Genomic DNA, 18,093 nt, shown 5'->3' with positions numbered 1-18,093 from the left:
GGTCCGATTTCAATATAACTTGGCACACAAGTAGACTACACTAAGATACATAATTTAGAGCATCGGTTTTTGATTTCGATGGACGGTGTTGCCATGGTTACTAAAAATAGAAATTTCTGTGAAATTCCTTTAAAACGCTACTCCTCCTACAGTTTTGGTCCGATTTCAATATAACTTGGCACACAAGTAGACTACACTAAGATACATAATTTAGAGCATCGGTTTTTGATTTCGATGGACGGTGTTGCCATGGTTACTAAAAATAGAAATTTCTGTGAAATTCCTTTAAAACGCTACTCCTCCTACAGTTTTGGTCCGATTTCAATATAACTTGGCACACAAGTAGACTACACTAAGATACATAATTTAGAGCATCGGTTTTTGATTTCGATGGACGGTGTTGCCATGGTTACTAAAAATAGAAATTTCTGTGAAATTCCTTTAAAACGCTACTCCTCCTACAGTTTTGGTCCGATTTCAATATAACTTGGCACACAAGTAGACTACACTAAGATACATAATTTAGAGCATCGGTTTTTGATTTCGATGGACGGTGTTGCCATGGTTACTAAAAATAGAAATTTCTGTGAAATTCCTTTAAAACGCTACTCCTCCTACAGTTTTGGTCCGATTTCAATATAACTTGGCACACAAGTAGACTACACTAAGATACATAATTTAGAGCATCGGTTTTTGATTTCGATGGACGGTGTTGCCATGGTTACTAAAAATAGAAATTTCTGTGAAATTCCTTTAAAACGCTACTCCTCCTACAGTTTTGGTCCGATTTCAATATAACTTGGCACACAAGTAGACTACACTAAGATACATAATTTAGTGCATCATTTTTGATTTCGATGGATGGTGTTGCCATGGTTACTAAAAATAGAAATTTCTGTGAAATTCCTTTAAAACGCTACTCCTCCTACAGTTTTGGTCCGATTTCAATATAACTTGGCACACAAGTAGACTACACTAAGATACATAATTTAGTGCATCGGTTTTTGATTTCGATGGACGGTGTTGCCATGGTTACTAAAAATAGAAATTTCTGTGAAATTCCTTTAAAACGCTACTCCTCCTACAGTTTTGGTCTGATTTCAATATAACTTGGCACACAAGTAGACTACACTAAGATACATAATTTAGTGCATCATTTTTGATTTCGATGGACGGTGTTGCCATGGTTACTAAAAATAGAAATTTCTGTGAAATTCCTTTAAAACGCTACTCCTCCTACAGTTTTGGTCCGATTTCAATATAACTTGGCACACAAGTAGACTACACTAAGATACATAATTTAGTGCATCGGTTTTTGATTTCGATGGACGGTGTTGCCATGGTTACTAAAAATAGAAATTTCTGTGAAATTCCTTTAAAACGCTACTCCTCCTACAGTTTTGGTCCGATTTCAATATAACTTGGCACACAAGTACACTACACTAAGATGCATAATTTATTGCATCGGTTTTTGAATTCAATGGACGGTGTTGCCATGGTTACTAAAAATAGAAATTTCTGTGAAATTCCTTTAAAACACTACTCCTGCTACAGTTTTAGTCTGCTTCTAATATAATTAGGCATACAAGAAGACTATACTAAGATACATAATTTATTGCATTGGTTTTTGAATTCGATGAACAGTGTTGCCATGGTTACTTAAAATAGAAATTTCTGTGAAATTCCTTTAAAATGTTACTCCTCCTACAATTTTGGTCTGATTTCAATCTAATTTGGCACACAGTTAGAATACACTACGATACATAATATGTATTTCTGTTTTTTTTATTTGGGTGAATGGTGTTGTCATGGTTACCGGTACTAAAAATAGAAATTTCCGTGAAATACTTTCAAAACGCTACTACTCCTAGTTTTCATTTGATTTCAATATAACTTGTCACAAAAGTAGATTACATTAAGATACATAATTCTATTTATTGTTGCATGTTGCAATGTTTCAAATCCAAGTGCTACTTTTCTTTTGTTATACAAACAGACCAGTAGAGCTACAGTCTCATCAGAGACTTCTGGTTTAAAGATATTGTAAAAAGTAATTTGAATTTCAAACAAATCTCTTGGTGAAAATATGCATAAACTCTCTCTTTATTAATCTATGAAATAAAATGAATCATTTACCACAGAAATTTTGAGAAATTAAAAATTTTCTGATTTTAATCAAGGGGAGATAACTCTTCAAAAACTTTTAAGGTCAAAATGACCGGCGTCTTACTTGTAATCAGTCATATGAATTTGGTTCATTTCACTTTTATCGTTATCTAGCAATGCATTTTTAAATAGTTTAAATTTATTCAAAATTGATAAAAATCCCTTCATTATACATTGAATACCTTAAGGTCTCATCCAAAGGACCCGCAACTTTAATTCACTTCAAGGTGCCGAGCGCATGGCGAAGGAACTATTTTTTTTGTATGAAGGTGTTACAGGGAATGCACAACATAACATGTTGTTTAGTGAGGAATCAACTTCTCCGAAGACAGAGAAGGGACGGAAGACCTTCTTGTTGCCATGGCAACAAGGTTTCTAGTTATTATTATTATTATTTTTTCCCCCAAAATTTTGTGCAGGCGATTTCTCAAAAACTATTCAGTGGTTTTAAATGAAACTTTCAGGAATTATGCGTCGTCAAATGGACTTTGTTCATCAGAAAGAAAATTTGGAAAACTCGCTTCCGGTGCCAAGTTATTGACAGTTTTCTGATTTTAAAATGAAATTTTGTCCCCCCTTTTTTTCAAAAATGGTTTAAGATATGAACTGGAGACTTGTTAGAGATGATAGGTTATGTCTTTTAAGTGAGGGGAATTACCTTTTTGTGCGTCGTCAGTACTTCCGGTCGTTACCGGATGCGAATTTAAAAAAGTCGAATTTTTAAACTTTTTCATTTTTCTATATTTTTTCTTTTAATAGAGGCTCTTCTGAAAATGCTTAATATATATTTTATTTTAGAATTGATCAATCCAAACTCTAGATATTCGCATTTCTAAATTTGAAGCGGGTCCAAAATGGCGGCTGTCTCCGTAAACTCCGATAAGTAGGTTGGAATATACGGAGTCAGCCGAGCGTTTGTTTGAATGAAAGTACCATAAGGATCAAAGAAATGTGAAGGAATTGTTGGATTGTCACATCACAATTACGTTGCAATTCTGTTTCGAACTAGAGTTTTAATCCGGGGTTTCCTCAAACGTCTACTATAATTGTTCTTGTCTGTATCTCAAAGTAGAAAAATGACATGACTACAAGTGGAAATACGATAACTACAACCTTTTGTTTTAAACCACGGAAAAACTTATCCTAAACCATTGTTATAAGTAATAGCTTTTCAAGAAACTTGCCTGACTAAAGCAATCAATATATAGTAATTATTACGTGGCCATTGTTTTTTCCCCATGCAGGCTTGTGTCATATTAAATGAACAGAAAACACAAAAATAAGAAAACCATTTTTTTAAAGATTGTTTAATGAAGTTGATATAATAAAATATTTTTTTCTAAAAGATGTTGTTATTGAACATAAACGGTATCAAATTCCTTGACCGTCGCAGGACAAGACATGTTTTTGGGCCAAACATTCCAGTCTTTTCATGAATGTGTAACTAATTGGGATAGTCCACTTTGGGGGTAAACAAGAAAATAAAACTTGTAGAAAATCTTACCTAAATCACTGCTTTAGTGTTACTTATCCATACGATATGTAATTAGTACAATATGATAAATATACTTTCTCAAGCTCGATATTCAGGTTATAAGAACATACATTTTGAAATTTCATTGAAGCTATCACCATTCAACAGAAAATACATTCCAAAGGAAATGCGCGAATATTTACCCGTGACGTTTCGCGCGAAATAATGTATCGTGACCAACCTTTCGTAGTAGACAAATGGTCTGATGCAGAAGTGTATAGAAGTGCAGAAAAAGATTACATGGACATGCCTGTATATGGAATTACATGAAATAAAAAGTTGAATACATAAAGAATAAAAGAAAGTAAACAGTATCATCAGAGAATGGCTAAAGATATGAATATGAAACTTGCTGAGGTGATAGAGCATCAAATGTAGATATCAAATGATGCCCCTTTTGGGGTAGAGTGGGGTCACAATGGGGTCAAGTTTAACATAGGAATATATAGGAAAAAAATCTTTAAAAGTCTTCTCAAGAACAGCAAAGACATGTCTAGACATATTGATAGGGAAATATCCCAGGAAGTTTAGATTCAAGTTTGTTCAAATCATGACCCCTGGGGGTAGGGTGGGGACACAATGGGGAATCCAAGTTTTAGGTAGTAATATATAGGAAAAAATCTCAAGAAAAGAAAACCACATTCAGTCATACTGATAGGAAAGCATCCTCAGGTATTGTAGATGATGACACCCTGGGTGTAGGTTGGGGCCACAATTATTATGAAATTCTTACCGATTCCCATCACTAGGAATATATTGAAAAAAACTGTAAAAATCTTCTTCTCAAGAACAGCAAAGCCATGATTAGTATACTGATATGGAAGTATCTTCAGGTAGTGTAGATTCAGATTAGTTCAAATGATGCCCCTTTTGGGGTAGAGTGGGGTCACAATGGGGTCAAGTTTAACATAGGAATATATAGGAAAAAAATCTTTAAAAGTCTTCTCAAGAACAGCAAAGACATGTTTAGTCATATTGATAGGGAAGTATCCCCAGGAAGTTTAGATTCAAGTTTGTTCAAATCATGACCCCTGGGGGTAGGGTGGGGACACAATGGGGGTCAAAGTTTTACATAAGAATATATAGGAAAAATCGTCTTCTCAAGAACAGAAAAGCTATGTTTAGTCATAGTGATATGGAAGCAACCTCAGGTAGTGTAGATTCAAGTTTGTTCAAATCATGACTTCTGGGGATAGGGTGGGGCCACAATGGGGGATCAAAGTTTTACAAAGGAAATTATAGGGAAAAAAATCTTTAAAAATCTTCTGCTCTAGAACAGCAAAGCCATTGTTATATTGATATGGAAGCATATTCTGCCTCTGTGCAGATAGTTTACCAAGCCAAAACAATCAAGGTGGATCACTCTTTATTGTTATTGTATGCGAATGTGTATGCGGTAAGAAACTGAAAATAATAAAAGGACAAAGTTACAAAAAATTCATACAATACAGTGATACACAATTAACCTCATTTTACATTGTAAGATAAACAACAATTTACAGATGAGCAGGACAGACTTGTAAATAATACCATGTATTTTGCCAGAATTTAGTGAAATTTTTTAAACTTTATATTAAATAACAGATTGCCCTATCATAGAAATATTAAATACACTCTGAGCTACATGCAGTTTAAACATCACATGAACTGAGGATCAATACAGCATTTACATTCATAACAGAACTTTACATAACTAATAACTGTAATACACATCAAAATATATCTACCTATCTGATCAAAGTAAACTTCAAATATGGATGTAACACAATACATACATACATACATACATATATAGAAATGTATCAAAGAATAAAATTTAAGACATGTGCCAAATCCCAAGTCTGTCCCCCAGACATTACACAGACTGCTAATAACAAACACATTCCTTTATTTTTCTTTAACAGTACTTACATATGGTGCAGGAATGTACCCACAAGAATGATTTATAAAGTGGTAAATGCTTGGAACAAGCAAAAACAACAAGCACGTTGGCTAAGATGGCCTCCTATACTTATGTAGGAACAACATAAAAAAGTCTTAAAAAACAAACTGGAAAGGGTTACATACCCGGGATAATGTACAAAGAGAGGTAACTCTTGGGAGTGAAATTGTGCAACACTACACTCCCCGCCTGATGTGAAATATCACACCCTTGCAAGAAAAACATAAGAATGCAACATTATCCTTAACTGAGGATATCTACAAAGCACAAAAAATATATAAACTTTAATTCAATGAATGAACTATTCATTCAACATTTCACAGAACAGTTAGTCGTCATTTGACAACAAAGGTACAATCTGGGTGATCGGTCGCACATAGGTTCTCTTTGTTCCTTCCTTGAATGTCACAAGTTCAACCTTTCTCATAAGATTATCTTCACTAGGGAACACACAAGTAATGCGACAGAGAGGCCAGAAGTTCCGATGTTGTTCCGCATCCTTCAAAAGTACAATATCTCCTTCTTGAACATTTGGTTTGGTGTCAGCCCACTTTCTGCGTTCTTGTAGCGACTGAAGGTACTCTGTGCGCCATCAGTCCCAAAATCTGTTAGCAAGGATTTGGACTATCTTCCACTGAGATGTGTACATATTGCGAACATCAACGTTCATGTGACTTTCAAATACATCCCCCATTTTTTGGGTAAGTAGAACATTGGGTGTAAGCACTTCAGGTGACTCTGTATCAGTTGCGATAGGAACGATAGGTCTGTTGTTGACAATTGCCGAGACCTCTGCAAGGAAAGTGGTGAGCACTTCATGTGTTAGTTTGGTGTGTTGATTCTCTTGCAAGATGGAGTCTAGAATACGGCGCATGACCCCTATGAGATGCTCCCAAGTTCCTCCCATATGTGAGGAATGAGGGGGGTTAAACCTCCAAATTGTTCCTCTGTCTGTGAGTAGGTTATGTATGGGTGCATCCTCAACATTCACAGAGTTTATACCTAATTCACGCACACTGCCAACAAAATCTGTGCCTCTATCTGAGTAAAACTCCTTAACATTTCCTCTTATGGCGTAGAATCGACGTAGAGCATTCACAAAGGAAGGTGTATTCATCTGTTCTAATACTTCAATGTGCACCGCCCTATAGCACATACAGGTAAACAAAGCCGCCCATCTCTTAGGGTCGGCACTCCCACCACGAGTACGCCTAGTTGTCACACTCCATGGCCCAAAACAGTCCACTCCAACGTGAGTGAATGGAGGGGAGGGCTTTAACCGTATCGCTGGTAGGTCAGCCATCTTCTGAGTAAGAAGTTTCCCACGCCCTCTGCGACAATTCACACACTTGTAAATCACTGACGACACAATACGCTTGGCACCAGTTATCCATAACCCTGCATTGCAGATTGCTCCTTCTGTTATATGGCGCCCTTGATGGTGCTTTACCTCGTGGAAGTGTAGAACTAACAGCTTAGCAATGTGATGACTTCCTGGTACGAGAATGGGACTCCTTTCCCCTAAATCAAAGTCACCACGCTGTAATCGACCTCCAACTCGCACCATGCCTTCTTCATCTAATAATGGATTGAGTCTTAGAATGGAACTATTTTTAGGGAGGGGCCTTTCATTCTTAACAGCAGTAATTTCCTTCTCATAGACTTCTGATTGGACATGACGTATTATAAGCTCCTCTGTCTTCCTGAATGCACTGCTATCTTTTGTAACTTCAATATTCTTACTGTGGTTGTTTTGGTATGCCACTGCATGGGCAATTCGTTTTAGGCACATGATGGCTCTTACAAGGTTCTTCCATGAAGAAAACCTCTCAAAGCATAGAGTCCAGGTTAAGGGGGTAGATATGTCCACTTTGCAAACTACCGTGTCCTGTTTGATTTCCTTGTCTGTTGTTGGATCCACCAAATCATATGTTTGGGCAAGACCATCTGCAGTATCTTCTGTGCATAGCCATTCCATTGGTCCACGGAGCCATGAGTCATACAGTGCACTGTCAATAGTAGATTTAGTGCCATGGTCTGCTGGGTTCTGGTCCGTAGGGATAAAATTCCATTGAGATGATTTAGAAAAGCTTATAATTCTTTGAACTCTGTTGCTTACATAGGTTAAAAACCTCTTGGTGCGATTGTACACATAACCCAGAACAATCCTGCTGTCCGTGTAGAACTTGAAATGATCTGCATTGATGTCTAGTTGATCCCTTATAATAGTAGCAATTTCTACTCCCAGGACAGCTGCACATAGCTCTAAGCGTGGTATAGATGTGGCTGGTCTAGGTGCAACTTTAGATTTACCCATAATAAAACTAAACATTTCTCTGAGAAGTAGCTTTCCTTGAATAGTGATAGGTGCTATAAAGCCTAGAGGGTCATACAAGCTATTAACACATGATAAAACACCTCTTCTAGTGTACGGTTTCTCCTTCCTGCTAAGTCTAAAACCAGAGGCATCCTTCTGAAGATCCCACATGAGTCCTAGACTCCTCTGAGCTGGCAGATCATCATGTGTAATATCTAAGTCAATCAAGTCCTTCGCTAGGTCCTTCACATCAAAGCTCTGCATCACTCTAGGATCATTAGATGCAATCTTATGTAATCTAAGGTTCCCATGGGTCATTAAGTCCTGTTGAGTACGTTGTAGGAGATCTGTGGCTTCTTGCGTTGTTGGTAGAGACACCAGACCATCATCCACGTGAAAGTTCCGTTCCACAAACTCTCTTACGTCCTTCCCAAAGCTTTGTTCTGCCTGAATAGCAGCTAGACGAAACCCATAAGTAGCCACAGCAGGTGATGGGGTGTTTCCAAAAACCTGGACTGTCATGCGGTACTCTGTTAGAGGCTTAGTAGGTTCATTGTCTGTGTACCATAAGAACCTTAAGAAGTTCCTATGTTTCTCTGAGACACCAAAGCAGTGGAACATCTGCTCGATGTCCGCAGTCACAGCTATGGCTTCCATCCTAAAACACATCAACACTCCAATGAGACTATTTGTAAGGTATGGACCTGACAAAAGTATGCTATTCAGAGACAAGTCTTGGAAGCGGGCTGATGAGTCGAACACCATGCGTATCTTTTCTGGTTTGAGTGGGTGGTACACCCCGAAAATTGGCAGGTACCAACACTCCTCGTTTGGTTTCAGAGGCGGTGCTACCTCTGCATGATTTCTGTCAAAAATGTTCCTCATGAATTCTAAGGCATGTCCAAGTTTGGTGGGATTTTTTCTCAATGAAGCATCCAAGAACATAGCACGTCTCATTGCTTGGGTGTAATTATTTGGTAGCACAGGCCTGTCATGTCGGAAGGGTAATGGGGCCGTCCATTTCCCGTATATATCCTGGTGAAATTCTCTGTTCATTATTTCCAGAAACTGGCATTCCAGGAGTCTCATCATTCACTGTACTACAGAATATTTCCGAGCAAGAACTGACACCATGTTGACAACGTTTTTCTTGTGTAATGAATAGCTTGGAATCACAAGTTTAAATATGGTACTACGCCCATTGTCCAACACATGAGTCTTATTCACTACAATGGAATTGGGCCTATGAGCACTACCCAAACACACTTCACCGATAATAGTCCACCCCAAGTGCAGTTTTTGTGCAAACGGCAAGTCTGGTGGCCCAAGTCTTTGTTCGATCACATGATGTGCTTGGATCAAATCCCTTCCTACAAGAAGCAGAATCTCGGCTGTTTGATCCAAATCAGGAATAAATGGTCTAATATCCAGCAGATGTTGATATGCAGACGCAACTTCAGGAGTCGGTATTTCCTTACGATTGTTGGGAATCTCATCACATTCTATGATCATTTTAGGTAAGTATAACTTCTGTTCAGCTGACACTGGCTCGATGACGAATCCCTCTGCTGTTCTTCCAGAAAATGTAACACTACCACTGCAGGAATTCAATGTGAAAACACAGTCATTGCCTTCTAGTCCAAAGTGATCAAAAAACTTGGAACCAGCTAAGGTTCTATTGCTCTGATCATCCATCATAGCGTAAGTTCTAAAGGTAAGTTCAGGTCTGTTAGATTGGTATACGTTCACAAGGACAATCTTCCCACAAGATCGGCCAACATTGTCCTTCCCACACAATTGGATACAAGAAGACGTGATAATGTTTTCATCTCCCTTCGCAGATAGTGATTCTTTAGATGAACTCTCCCCGCCATTCTCTTGCCCAGTGTCTCTGTGAAAGTGCATACAGGTAACATGGCGGTCACTCTTACATACATCACAACTCAATTTAAGTTTACACTTGTTGGTCCTATGCTTTCCCTTGCAGCAACGGAAACAGAGTTCCCTACTTTTCAGAAAGTCATGTTTATTTGGGAATGTCATTGCCAGGAAAGCACGGCATTGTTCCAAGGGATGGTCAGCCTTGTGTATAGGGCACTGTGTAGAGGATGTTGGCATTTCGGTACCAACATCTGACTTCCGCACAAAGACTTTGTTTGTAGGTTCTCTCTTCTTGTCGAATGAATACCTGGTGGATGAAACAAGACCTGGATCATTTTTCAACTCACAGATGTCCTGTATGAAACTGACAAAAATGCTGAATGGTGGGAATGGAACATGGTTCAAACGTTTATACTGAGATGCACGGGTGGCCCATTTATCTTGTACTTGGTTGGTGAGTTTACTAACAATAGGCAGTATGCCTGAGGAAGTGTCATAGTATCCAAGTAGTCTGGAATATTTTGGATCCTGCTTGTTGGACTCAATCTCATACAGCAAGTCAAGTAGATCATAATAACGCTTTGGATCTGTCTCTGTTATTTTTGGAAAGTCTCTGAGCTTTGACTTCAATGCAGCCTCTACCATCTCCGGTTTCCCATAGCAGTCTTCTAATCGGGCCCATATCAGGGATAAACCTAGCTGCAATACTGTAGATTCCTTATTTTACGCGAGTACTTATTATCGCGAAATGACCCAAGGGCGTCAAATCGCGAGAATAATAATTCGCGAATGGTTGATTTATCTAGAGATTTTACATACATTAAAGCACCATGAAAATAAAAGCGAGTAATTTTATTTCGCGAGCGGTGCTTCTCGCGTAATTACGCGATAATTTATTCCTCGCGTATATTTAGGAATCTACAGTAATGTAGCCCTCTCCGATTTTTTTTTTTTTTTTTTTTTTTTTTTGGGAGAGGGCTACAACTCCTTAGGGTCTCCGTAATGGTGCAAGTGCGGGAGTGATTCACTCCCGCACGGATTTCGGATTAAATTATCAGTAAATGGCTATTTAATTTACATTTCTTACCTGAACTCCAAAAATGTAGTTATGCAAAACATAAATCAATCCAAACACACACAGAACAATCCATATATCGGTTATTTTTCGTGTATGTCAACATCACAACTTGAATTTATCCGCCATGTTTACTGACCTTGATCGATTTTATTTTGGGACAGCCAATGAGACTAGGGATCTCTAGGGAGCGGATCTCTGTAGGAATTACCTTATTTCAGGCATAAATATCGCTGTTTACGAAAAAATGTCACATGGAATAGTTTTATTTATCAATATTTAGTGAAGCCATACAGCACAATCATTTAGTATCCCCGAAAATCTACTTTACAAAGTAAATTATAATTTTCAAGCGCAAGTCTCAGTGCATCACGCGAGAACTGTCATGGCTTCTGATGAGATCGACTGGTAAACAAGCAGATTTATTTTATCTGGTTTTCGCGTTTAACGGGCTATGTTGTTGACAGTGAATAAAAATTTTGCCTTTTTAGAAGTAAGTTGAATGTAAAAACAATTTATTTTGCCTGCAGTCGCCCGTATTTAAAAAATATATTTGCACCATGGCAGAGATGCTGTGGAATTGTAGCCCTCTCCAGAAAATATCAGATAAAAAAAATCGGAGAGGGCTACATTATTGCAGCTAGGATAAACCTCTCTCTGGTTGTAAAGTGTTTGCTGAGCGTATGGAGAGTGCATATTTTTTGGATTCAGGGCCTAGCCATTTTGTCAGCAGATCAAGTTCTTCGATCGGTGATACTCTTAATTCCTTCAGGATATTTAGGAAACCAAGTTTCCACACTGTGTAGTTCTGTGCAGAATCATCAAAAGCTGAGAAACGATGTAATAGTAAATCCTTTTTTAAAAGGTAGTTGCTCAGATCAACTATAGGTGATTGTTCGTGAGATTGAACAAGGCTGGCTGTTGGAAAATGAAATCCTGGTTGAGGTGAAGTGATGCTTACAGGTCTCGAATGATGTGAGGTTTCATCATGTTGAACATGGTTAGGTATTCTCTGAGGGGTTGCTGACCTGCGAGTTCACATAAGCTTCAGTTCTTTCTCTGGCTGTCTGTTCCACACTTTCTTCTTCAATGTCAAATCGAACACTTCCTTGTGATCCACGATCATAATTTTCCATGGCATTCACTTCTGCAATTGCCACAGCTGCTGGTTCTTTTTCTTTAGAAAGCCATATATATCAATGTCAGTAGCTGCCTTTTGTTTTTCCAGAGCCGCCTGCTCTTCCAAATATTTCAGTCGTGTTTGTTGGGTCTTGGCTTTCACTCGTTTCTTGAGTATATCTGATGCTGTCTTTGAGGCCTGTGATGAAGCCCTGGATTTACCTTCAAACTTCTCTGAAAGTCATTCAGCTGCCTCCAGTAGTCTATCATTTAGAGCATCCCGAAATGTGAACACTATATCTGAATGTGTGCTATACTGGGACTCATGCTGCTCCAGTTTCTGTAGAGCTTGATCTGTGCGTGTTTTTGCTAGGAAGTTTGCTAAGTCTTGACTTTCTTTAAGGTACTGTTTGAACTTGGCGTTCACATGGTCTTCTGTTGTCCTTAAGTACTTTCTGTCCCTATTATCACTATCACAATTTGCTATAATGTCCTCTATTTCCCTCCATGAGCTGGTGCATTTTTCTTGCAGATTCAGAAACTTATCGTCGAAGGATGCTTGGCCCTTCTCCATCAAGACCCGAACTCTTAGTTAGTTTATCCTCACTGTCTTTGACCTGTTGTTTTTCGTCAGTCGCCATGATCTCAGAGGTTGTTCCTGGTCATATTCTCTTACTATTCTGCCTCTGTGCAGATAGTTTACCAAGCCAAAACAATCAAGGTGGATCACTCTTTATTGTTATTGTATGCGGTAAGAGACTGAAAATAATAAAAGGACAAAGTTACAAAAAATTCATACAATACAGTGATACACAATTAACCTCATTTTACATTGTAAGATAAACAACAATTTACAGACGAGCAGGACAGACTTGTAAATAATACCATGTATTTTGCCAGAATTTAGTGAAATTTTTTCTACTTTATATTAAATAACAGATTGCCCTATCATAGAAATATTAAATACACTCTGAGCTACATGCAGTTTATACATCACATGAACTGAGGATCAATACAGCATTTACATTCATAACAGAACTTTACATAACTAATAACTCTAATACACATCAAAATATATCTACCTATCCGATCAAAGTAAACTTCAAATATGGATGTAACACAATACATACATATATGGAAATGTATCAAAGAATAAAATTTAAGACATGTGCCAGATCCCAAGTCTGTCCCCCAGTCATAATATGTAAACATTACACAGACTGCTAATAACAAACACATTCCTTTATTTTTCTTTTACAATACTTACATATGGTGCAGGAGTGTACCCACAAGAATGATTTATAAAGTGGTAAATGCTTAGAACAAGCAAAAACAACAAGCACGTTGGCCAATATGGCTTCCTATACTTATGTAGGAACAACATAAAAAAGTCTAAAAAACAAACTGGAAAGGGTTACATACCTGGGATAATGTACAAAGAGAGGTAACTCTTGGGAGTGAAATTGTGCAACACTACAAAGCATATGCAAATAATTTAAAATTCTACCCCCCCCCCCCTGTAAACTTTTCAATACAGTGAACTTAGTGCTTTTTCCTGGCCAGTGTGCTCAGGTGAGCAATGTGGCCCATGGGCCTTTTGTTATATTAGCAAGAACAGTAAACTTCTGTTGTATAATTAAATACCATTATTATTATGCCCTTGATATCAAAGATTCGGGGGCATATAGTTTTTGCCCTGTCTGTCTGCTAAAACTTTAACATTGCCAATAACTTTTGATTGGTTGGCACTATAGTTTTCGTATTTCATATGTGTATTCCTTGTGACAAGACCTTTCTTTTGAATACTAACATATTTTGATCTCTTGACCTTGAATTTTGACCCACTTTTGCAAAATTTTACCAAATTTTAATCTTTCATGGCCATAATTTTTGAACACTTGGTGCTATGGCTTTCATGCTTCACATATGTATTGCTTGTAAGCAGACCTCTCCGTGGGTATAAATATTTTTGACCTTTTGACCTAGACTCTGTCAAGTTTGACCTACTTTTAAACAACTGTAACCTTGGCTATAACTTTTGAATGGTTAGTACAAGGACTTTCATATTTCACAGGTGTATTCCTTGTGACAAGACCTTTCCTTGGGTACCAATATTTTATCTCTTGACCTTGGAGTTTTACTTCCATTTGGGAAACTTTAACCTTTGCCATAAGCTGCCATAAAGGGGTATCACTGTGTTACAAACATGTTTTTTTTAGCACTTAAACAAGAAATAATAATATTATTAGTGCATGGTAGTTGAAGAGCAATAAGAGCTCAAACAATGCTTTGAAAATGCCAACTCATTAAAAAATTACATTTACACACCATGAGTAAAATATGCATACATGTAAAATTTACACCTGTAAATGAATGTAATAGGAATATAGAGAAAACTCATTTCAATATCAACAAGAAAGTCTTCCATCCATTCTGTGTCATCAGAGATCTTAAAACAACATGTTATGGTTGTGCAATCCCTATATTTATACGTACATAAAATATGATAAACTTTTTAAAATGTCAAAATATTGCAAAATTCAAATTAAAAAATCTTTTCTCCTTTTTCTTTTATGGAGTTTTTACTTACATTTTGTAGTCTGCATATTTTACAAATTTTCCTACTGAATCATCCATAACTGTGTCTGAGAATGGTGAATACAGACTTTGCATAAGTGGAGGAAAAGCACAATGCCTCAACCAGACCTTGAGTAACTGTGTGAATTATACAGTATCTGGATTACAAGGTAAGATAAATTAAAAGATGGATGTGGAGTGTACAGTAAACCTGGCTTATATGCACTTTTTAGATTTCTTAGTTTACCTAAAGAGTTGTAATATCACAGAATGTGTATTGGAAACTATATTTTCTGATGCTAAATGAGGTACTGACTTGCCTTGACACACCAATCAATCAGCGAAAAGAGTTGAGTTGCATCATGGGCTACTACAAGAATACGTCAGAAATTTTATGCTGAATTTTGTACTTACTCTGAGAAACACTAATTTTTTTTCATGTATTTCACAGATATATATATTATTTCCATGCTCACAATCATTAACAATTGTTTTATAAACATACACTGGTTCTGGACCCCACGAGGAGTAAATGACTGCTGTAGATTTTTTTTTAGGTCAAACTACTTAAAGCAATATGAGCTGCAACTTTGATGTAGAAAAACTTTGTTGCAAAATTGTAATTAATTATTTCGTTGACAGAAAAAAATGTTTATAATAAACTTCTGTTGTTCATATTTGCAATGGAAAAGCTATTTATAAGCTTTGATTGAAGCAAAATTACATTATTGTCGTCCTGTACAATATTGATTTCTTATATAATACTATACATTCGATTGTACAGAAGTGTTTCTTCTGAAACAATTTAATACTTTATTGTAGTCTTATTGATCATAAAAGTTTAAATTACATACAAATTTATAATAATAATGCATTTTAAGAGCAAAATAAAATTCTCAAAAATGCAGCTCATATTGCTTTAAGGCATAGGAAGATATACTGAATGCTCAATATCCCAAAAACTCTTTGCTTAAGCCTTAACAGACATCAAACTTTGTTCACTGATCTCCCATAAGGAGTAGATGACCATTGTTGAATTTGAGATTACAAGGTTAAGGGTCAGACTACATCAACATTAGATATAAGAAGATATTGTCAGCTCAGTATCTTCATAACCATTTGCTTTACAGACTTCAAATTTGGTACACGTGTACTCTCTAAGAAGTAAGTTTGCCCTTAAATAGTAGATGGACAAATGTTTTCACTATCATTACAGACATTCTAAACTTTTATGCTCACCTTGGCCAAAGGCTTACATGAGCTCCTTTTATCAAAATATGTCTATTGTCTGTTGATGTAAACTTTTCACAATTTCATCTTCTCTAGCTGCAATAATGTAGCCCTCTCCGATTTTTTTTATCTGATATTTTCTGGAGAGGGCTACAATTCCACAGCATCTCTGTAATGGTGCAAATATATTTTTTAAATACGGGCGACTGCAGGCAAAATAAATTGTTTTTACATTCAACTTCTAAAAAGGCGAAATTTTTATTCACTGTCAACAACATAGCCTGTTAAACGCGAAAACCAGATAAAATAAATCTGCTTGTTTACCAGTCGATCTCATCAGAAGCCATGACAGTTCTCGCGTGATGCACTGAGACTTGCGCTTGAAAATTATAAATTACTTTGTAAAGTAGATTTTCGGGGATACTAAATGATTGTGCTGTATGGCTTCACTAAATATTGATAAATAAAACTATTCCATGTGACATTTTTTAGTAAACAGCGATATTTATGCCTGAAATAAGGTAATTCCTACAGAGATCCGCTCCCTAGAGATCCCTAGTCTCATTGGCTGTCCCAAAATAAAATCGATCAAGGTCAGTAAACATGGCGGATAAATTCAAGTTGTGAAGTTGACATACACGAAAAATAACCGATATATGGATTGTTCTGTGTGTGTTTGGATTGATTTATGTTTTGCATAACTACATTTTTGGAGTTCAGGTAAGAAATGTAAATTAAATAGCCATTTACTGATAATTTAATCCGAAATCCGTGCGGGAGTGAATCACTCCCGCACTTGCACCATTACGGAGATCCTAAGGAGTTGTAGCCCTCTCCCAAAAAAAAAAAAAAAAAAAAAAAAAAAATCGGAGTGGGCTACATTATTGCAGCTACATCTTCTCTAGAAATACCAGGCCAATTTCAACCAAAGAATGAATCCTCTTAACACTGCTTTCTCGCCCCTTTTTAAATGCATAATTTTACCTTTTCAAATTAGAACATTGTTATTTTATAGCTAAAGTCTTCAAGCATAGTCTGTATAGATACTCATAAAAGATTTTTTATGGAAAGAGACTTTCAATATATACATTATATCGATTAAATAAAATCGCATACTTCACTGTAAAATCCCGGTTTCGCCATTACAGTTATACAGGTCATTGTATTATTTAAATGAGAAGGAGGAGAGTCTATCAAGTGTGCGATTAGTATGAATACATTAGCATGTGTTCGAGGTGTACTAAGTTTTATAATTATCTGACACCTAAAAAGCCTTTTTTTCATGCTAGAGACCGACAAAATATAAGCATACATTTTTAATTTGGCTGGCTTAACTTTGATTTCTTTTCTGCTTAACTTATGAGTCATATTTGAAATGATTTACTAGAAATTCATTAAATTATTTATACATTGAATACACAATGGACTTTGGAAACAGAAGTATAACGAAGGATACACTATTTTTCATACTTCAAAGAAACCTTTTTTTGAAAGAGAGATAATTAATCCAGCTTATTACATAATTTGAAATTTTTTCATACATATGTAGATTTTTGCAAAATCCGAGTGCTACAACAAATACACATAGACGGTTGAATTATGATATAAAACTACACTCGGTGTATAAAAAATAGATAGTTAAGAAAGTGAAAATTTAAACGTCAATTAAACGTCAGTATCATCGCTGGTGGGTAAAGAAACAGTGTCAGTGTACTTTGTACAGTCTAAATTGCATTGTTTCAAACAAAAACAAAAAAAAAAACTTGTTTATTCATGCCAGACTAGTTAATATGATCTTCCTGATTTAGGAATTCATTAATTGCCGAAATCCACTCCTGTACTTTTTGATTTTAACAAACTTTCTCCCTGTAGTAAGATAAATAATAAATCACTCCGAGGTAATTTTAACGCCCTTTTTCATTCAACTGATTTTTTTTTTTTACTACTATCGTTGATCGGACATGTGAAAGGGTCATACAAATGTAAGTTCTTGCTTTTAAACATTATGCTTTAAAAATACCTGTGAACATGGACTTTTTTAAATGATCTGCAACAATAAAAAAAATTGTAAAATTTCGTTCCGATGTAAAAAGTTATAGTATTTGCTTCAGAAGAAACCTGAAACTTCCTTCTATTCAAATTAGGGGTGCTTTTTTTGTGCAAATGTATTCAGTGACTTTTCATCCGATACACAGGTTTTTTGAGCGCTCCGTACTTCAATTTCTTTCCATGAAGGTTTCTATAAATGAAGG

At 36.4% G+C, this 18,093-nt stretch overlaps 2 protein-coding genes across 2 annotated transcripts in view; one reads left to right on the top strand and one right to left on the bottom strand.

Moving 5' to 3' along the window:
* LOC133196087 (uncharacterized) overlaps nucleotides 1–14,918 on the top strand; it is a 214,282-nt gene extending 199,364 nt beyond the window's left edge. Inside the window, exons 4-5 of the mRNA XM_061332029.1 lie at nucleotides 14,634–14,781; nucleotides 14,881–14,918. Of these exons, the coding sequence (XP_061188013.1) occupies nucleotides 14,634–14,781; nucleotides 14,881–14,918 (186 nt within the window). The remainder of the gene's footprint in view (nucleotides 1–14,633; nucleotides 14,782–14,880) is intronic.
* LOC133197612 (uncharacterized) lies at nucleotides 9,052–12,051 on the bottom strand. Its single transcript, XM_061333720.1, has 3 exons — nucleotides 11,944–12,051; nucleotides 11,567–11,723; nucleotides 9,052–10,535 (listed from the first exon to the last, which is right to left on the bottom strand). Exons 1-3 carry the CDS (start codon nucleotides 12,049–12,051, stop codon nucleotides 9,052–9,054), a joined length of 1,749 nt encoding a protein of 582 aa, XP_061189704.1.
* Nucleotides 14,919–18,093: the final 3,175 nt, after the last annotated feature.

The sequence above is a fragment of the Saccostrea echinata genome, unplaced genomic scaffold (genome assembly GCF_033153115.1).
Source record: "Saccostrea echinata isolate AGI-Se365-2 ecotype Australia unplaced genomic scaffold, CSIRO_AGI_Sech_v1 ptg000030l, whole genome shotgun sequence".
NCBI classification, from domain to species: Eukaryota; Metazoa; Mollusca; class Bivalvia; order Ostreida; family Ostreidae; genus Saccostrea; species Saccostrea echinata.
Note: the sequence above shows the minus strand (reverse complement) of the source record. Positions and strands in the feature narration are given on the sequence as shown.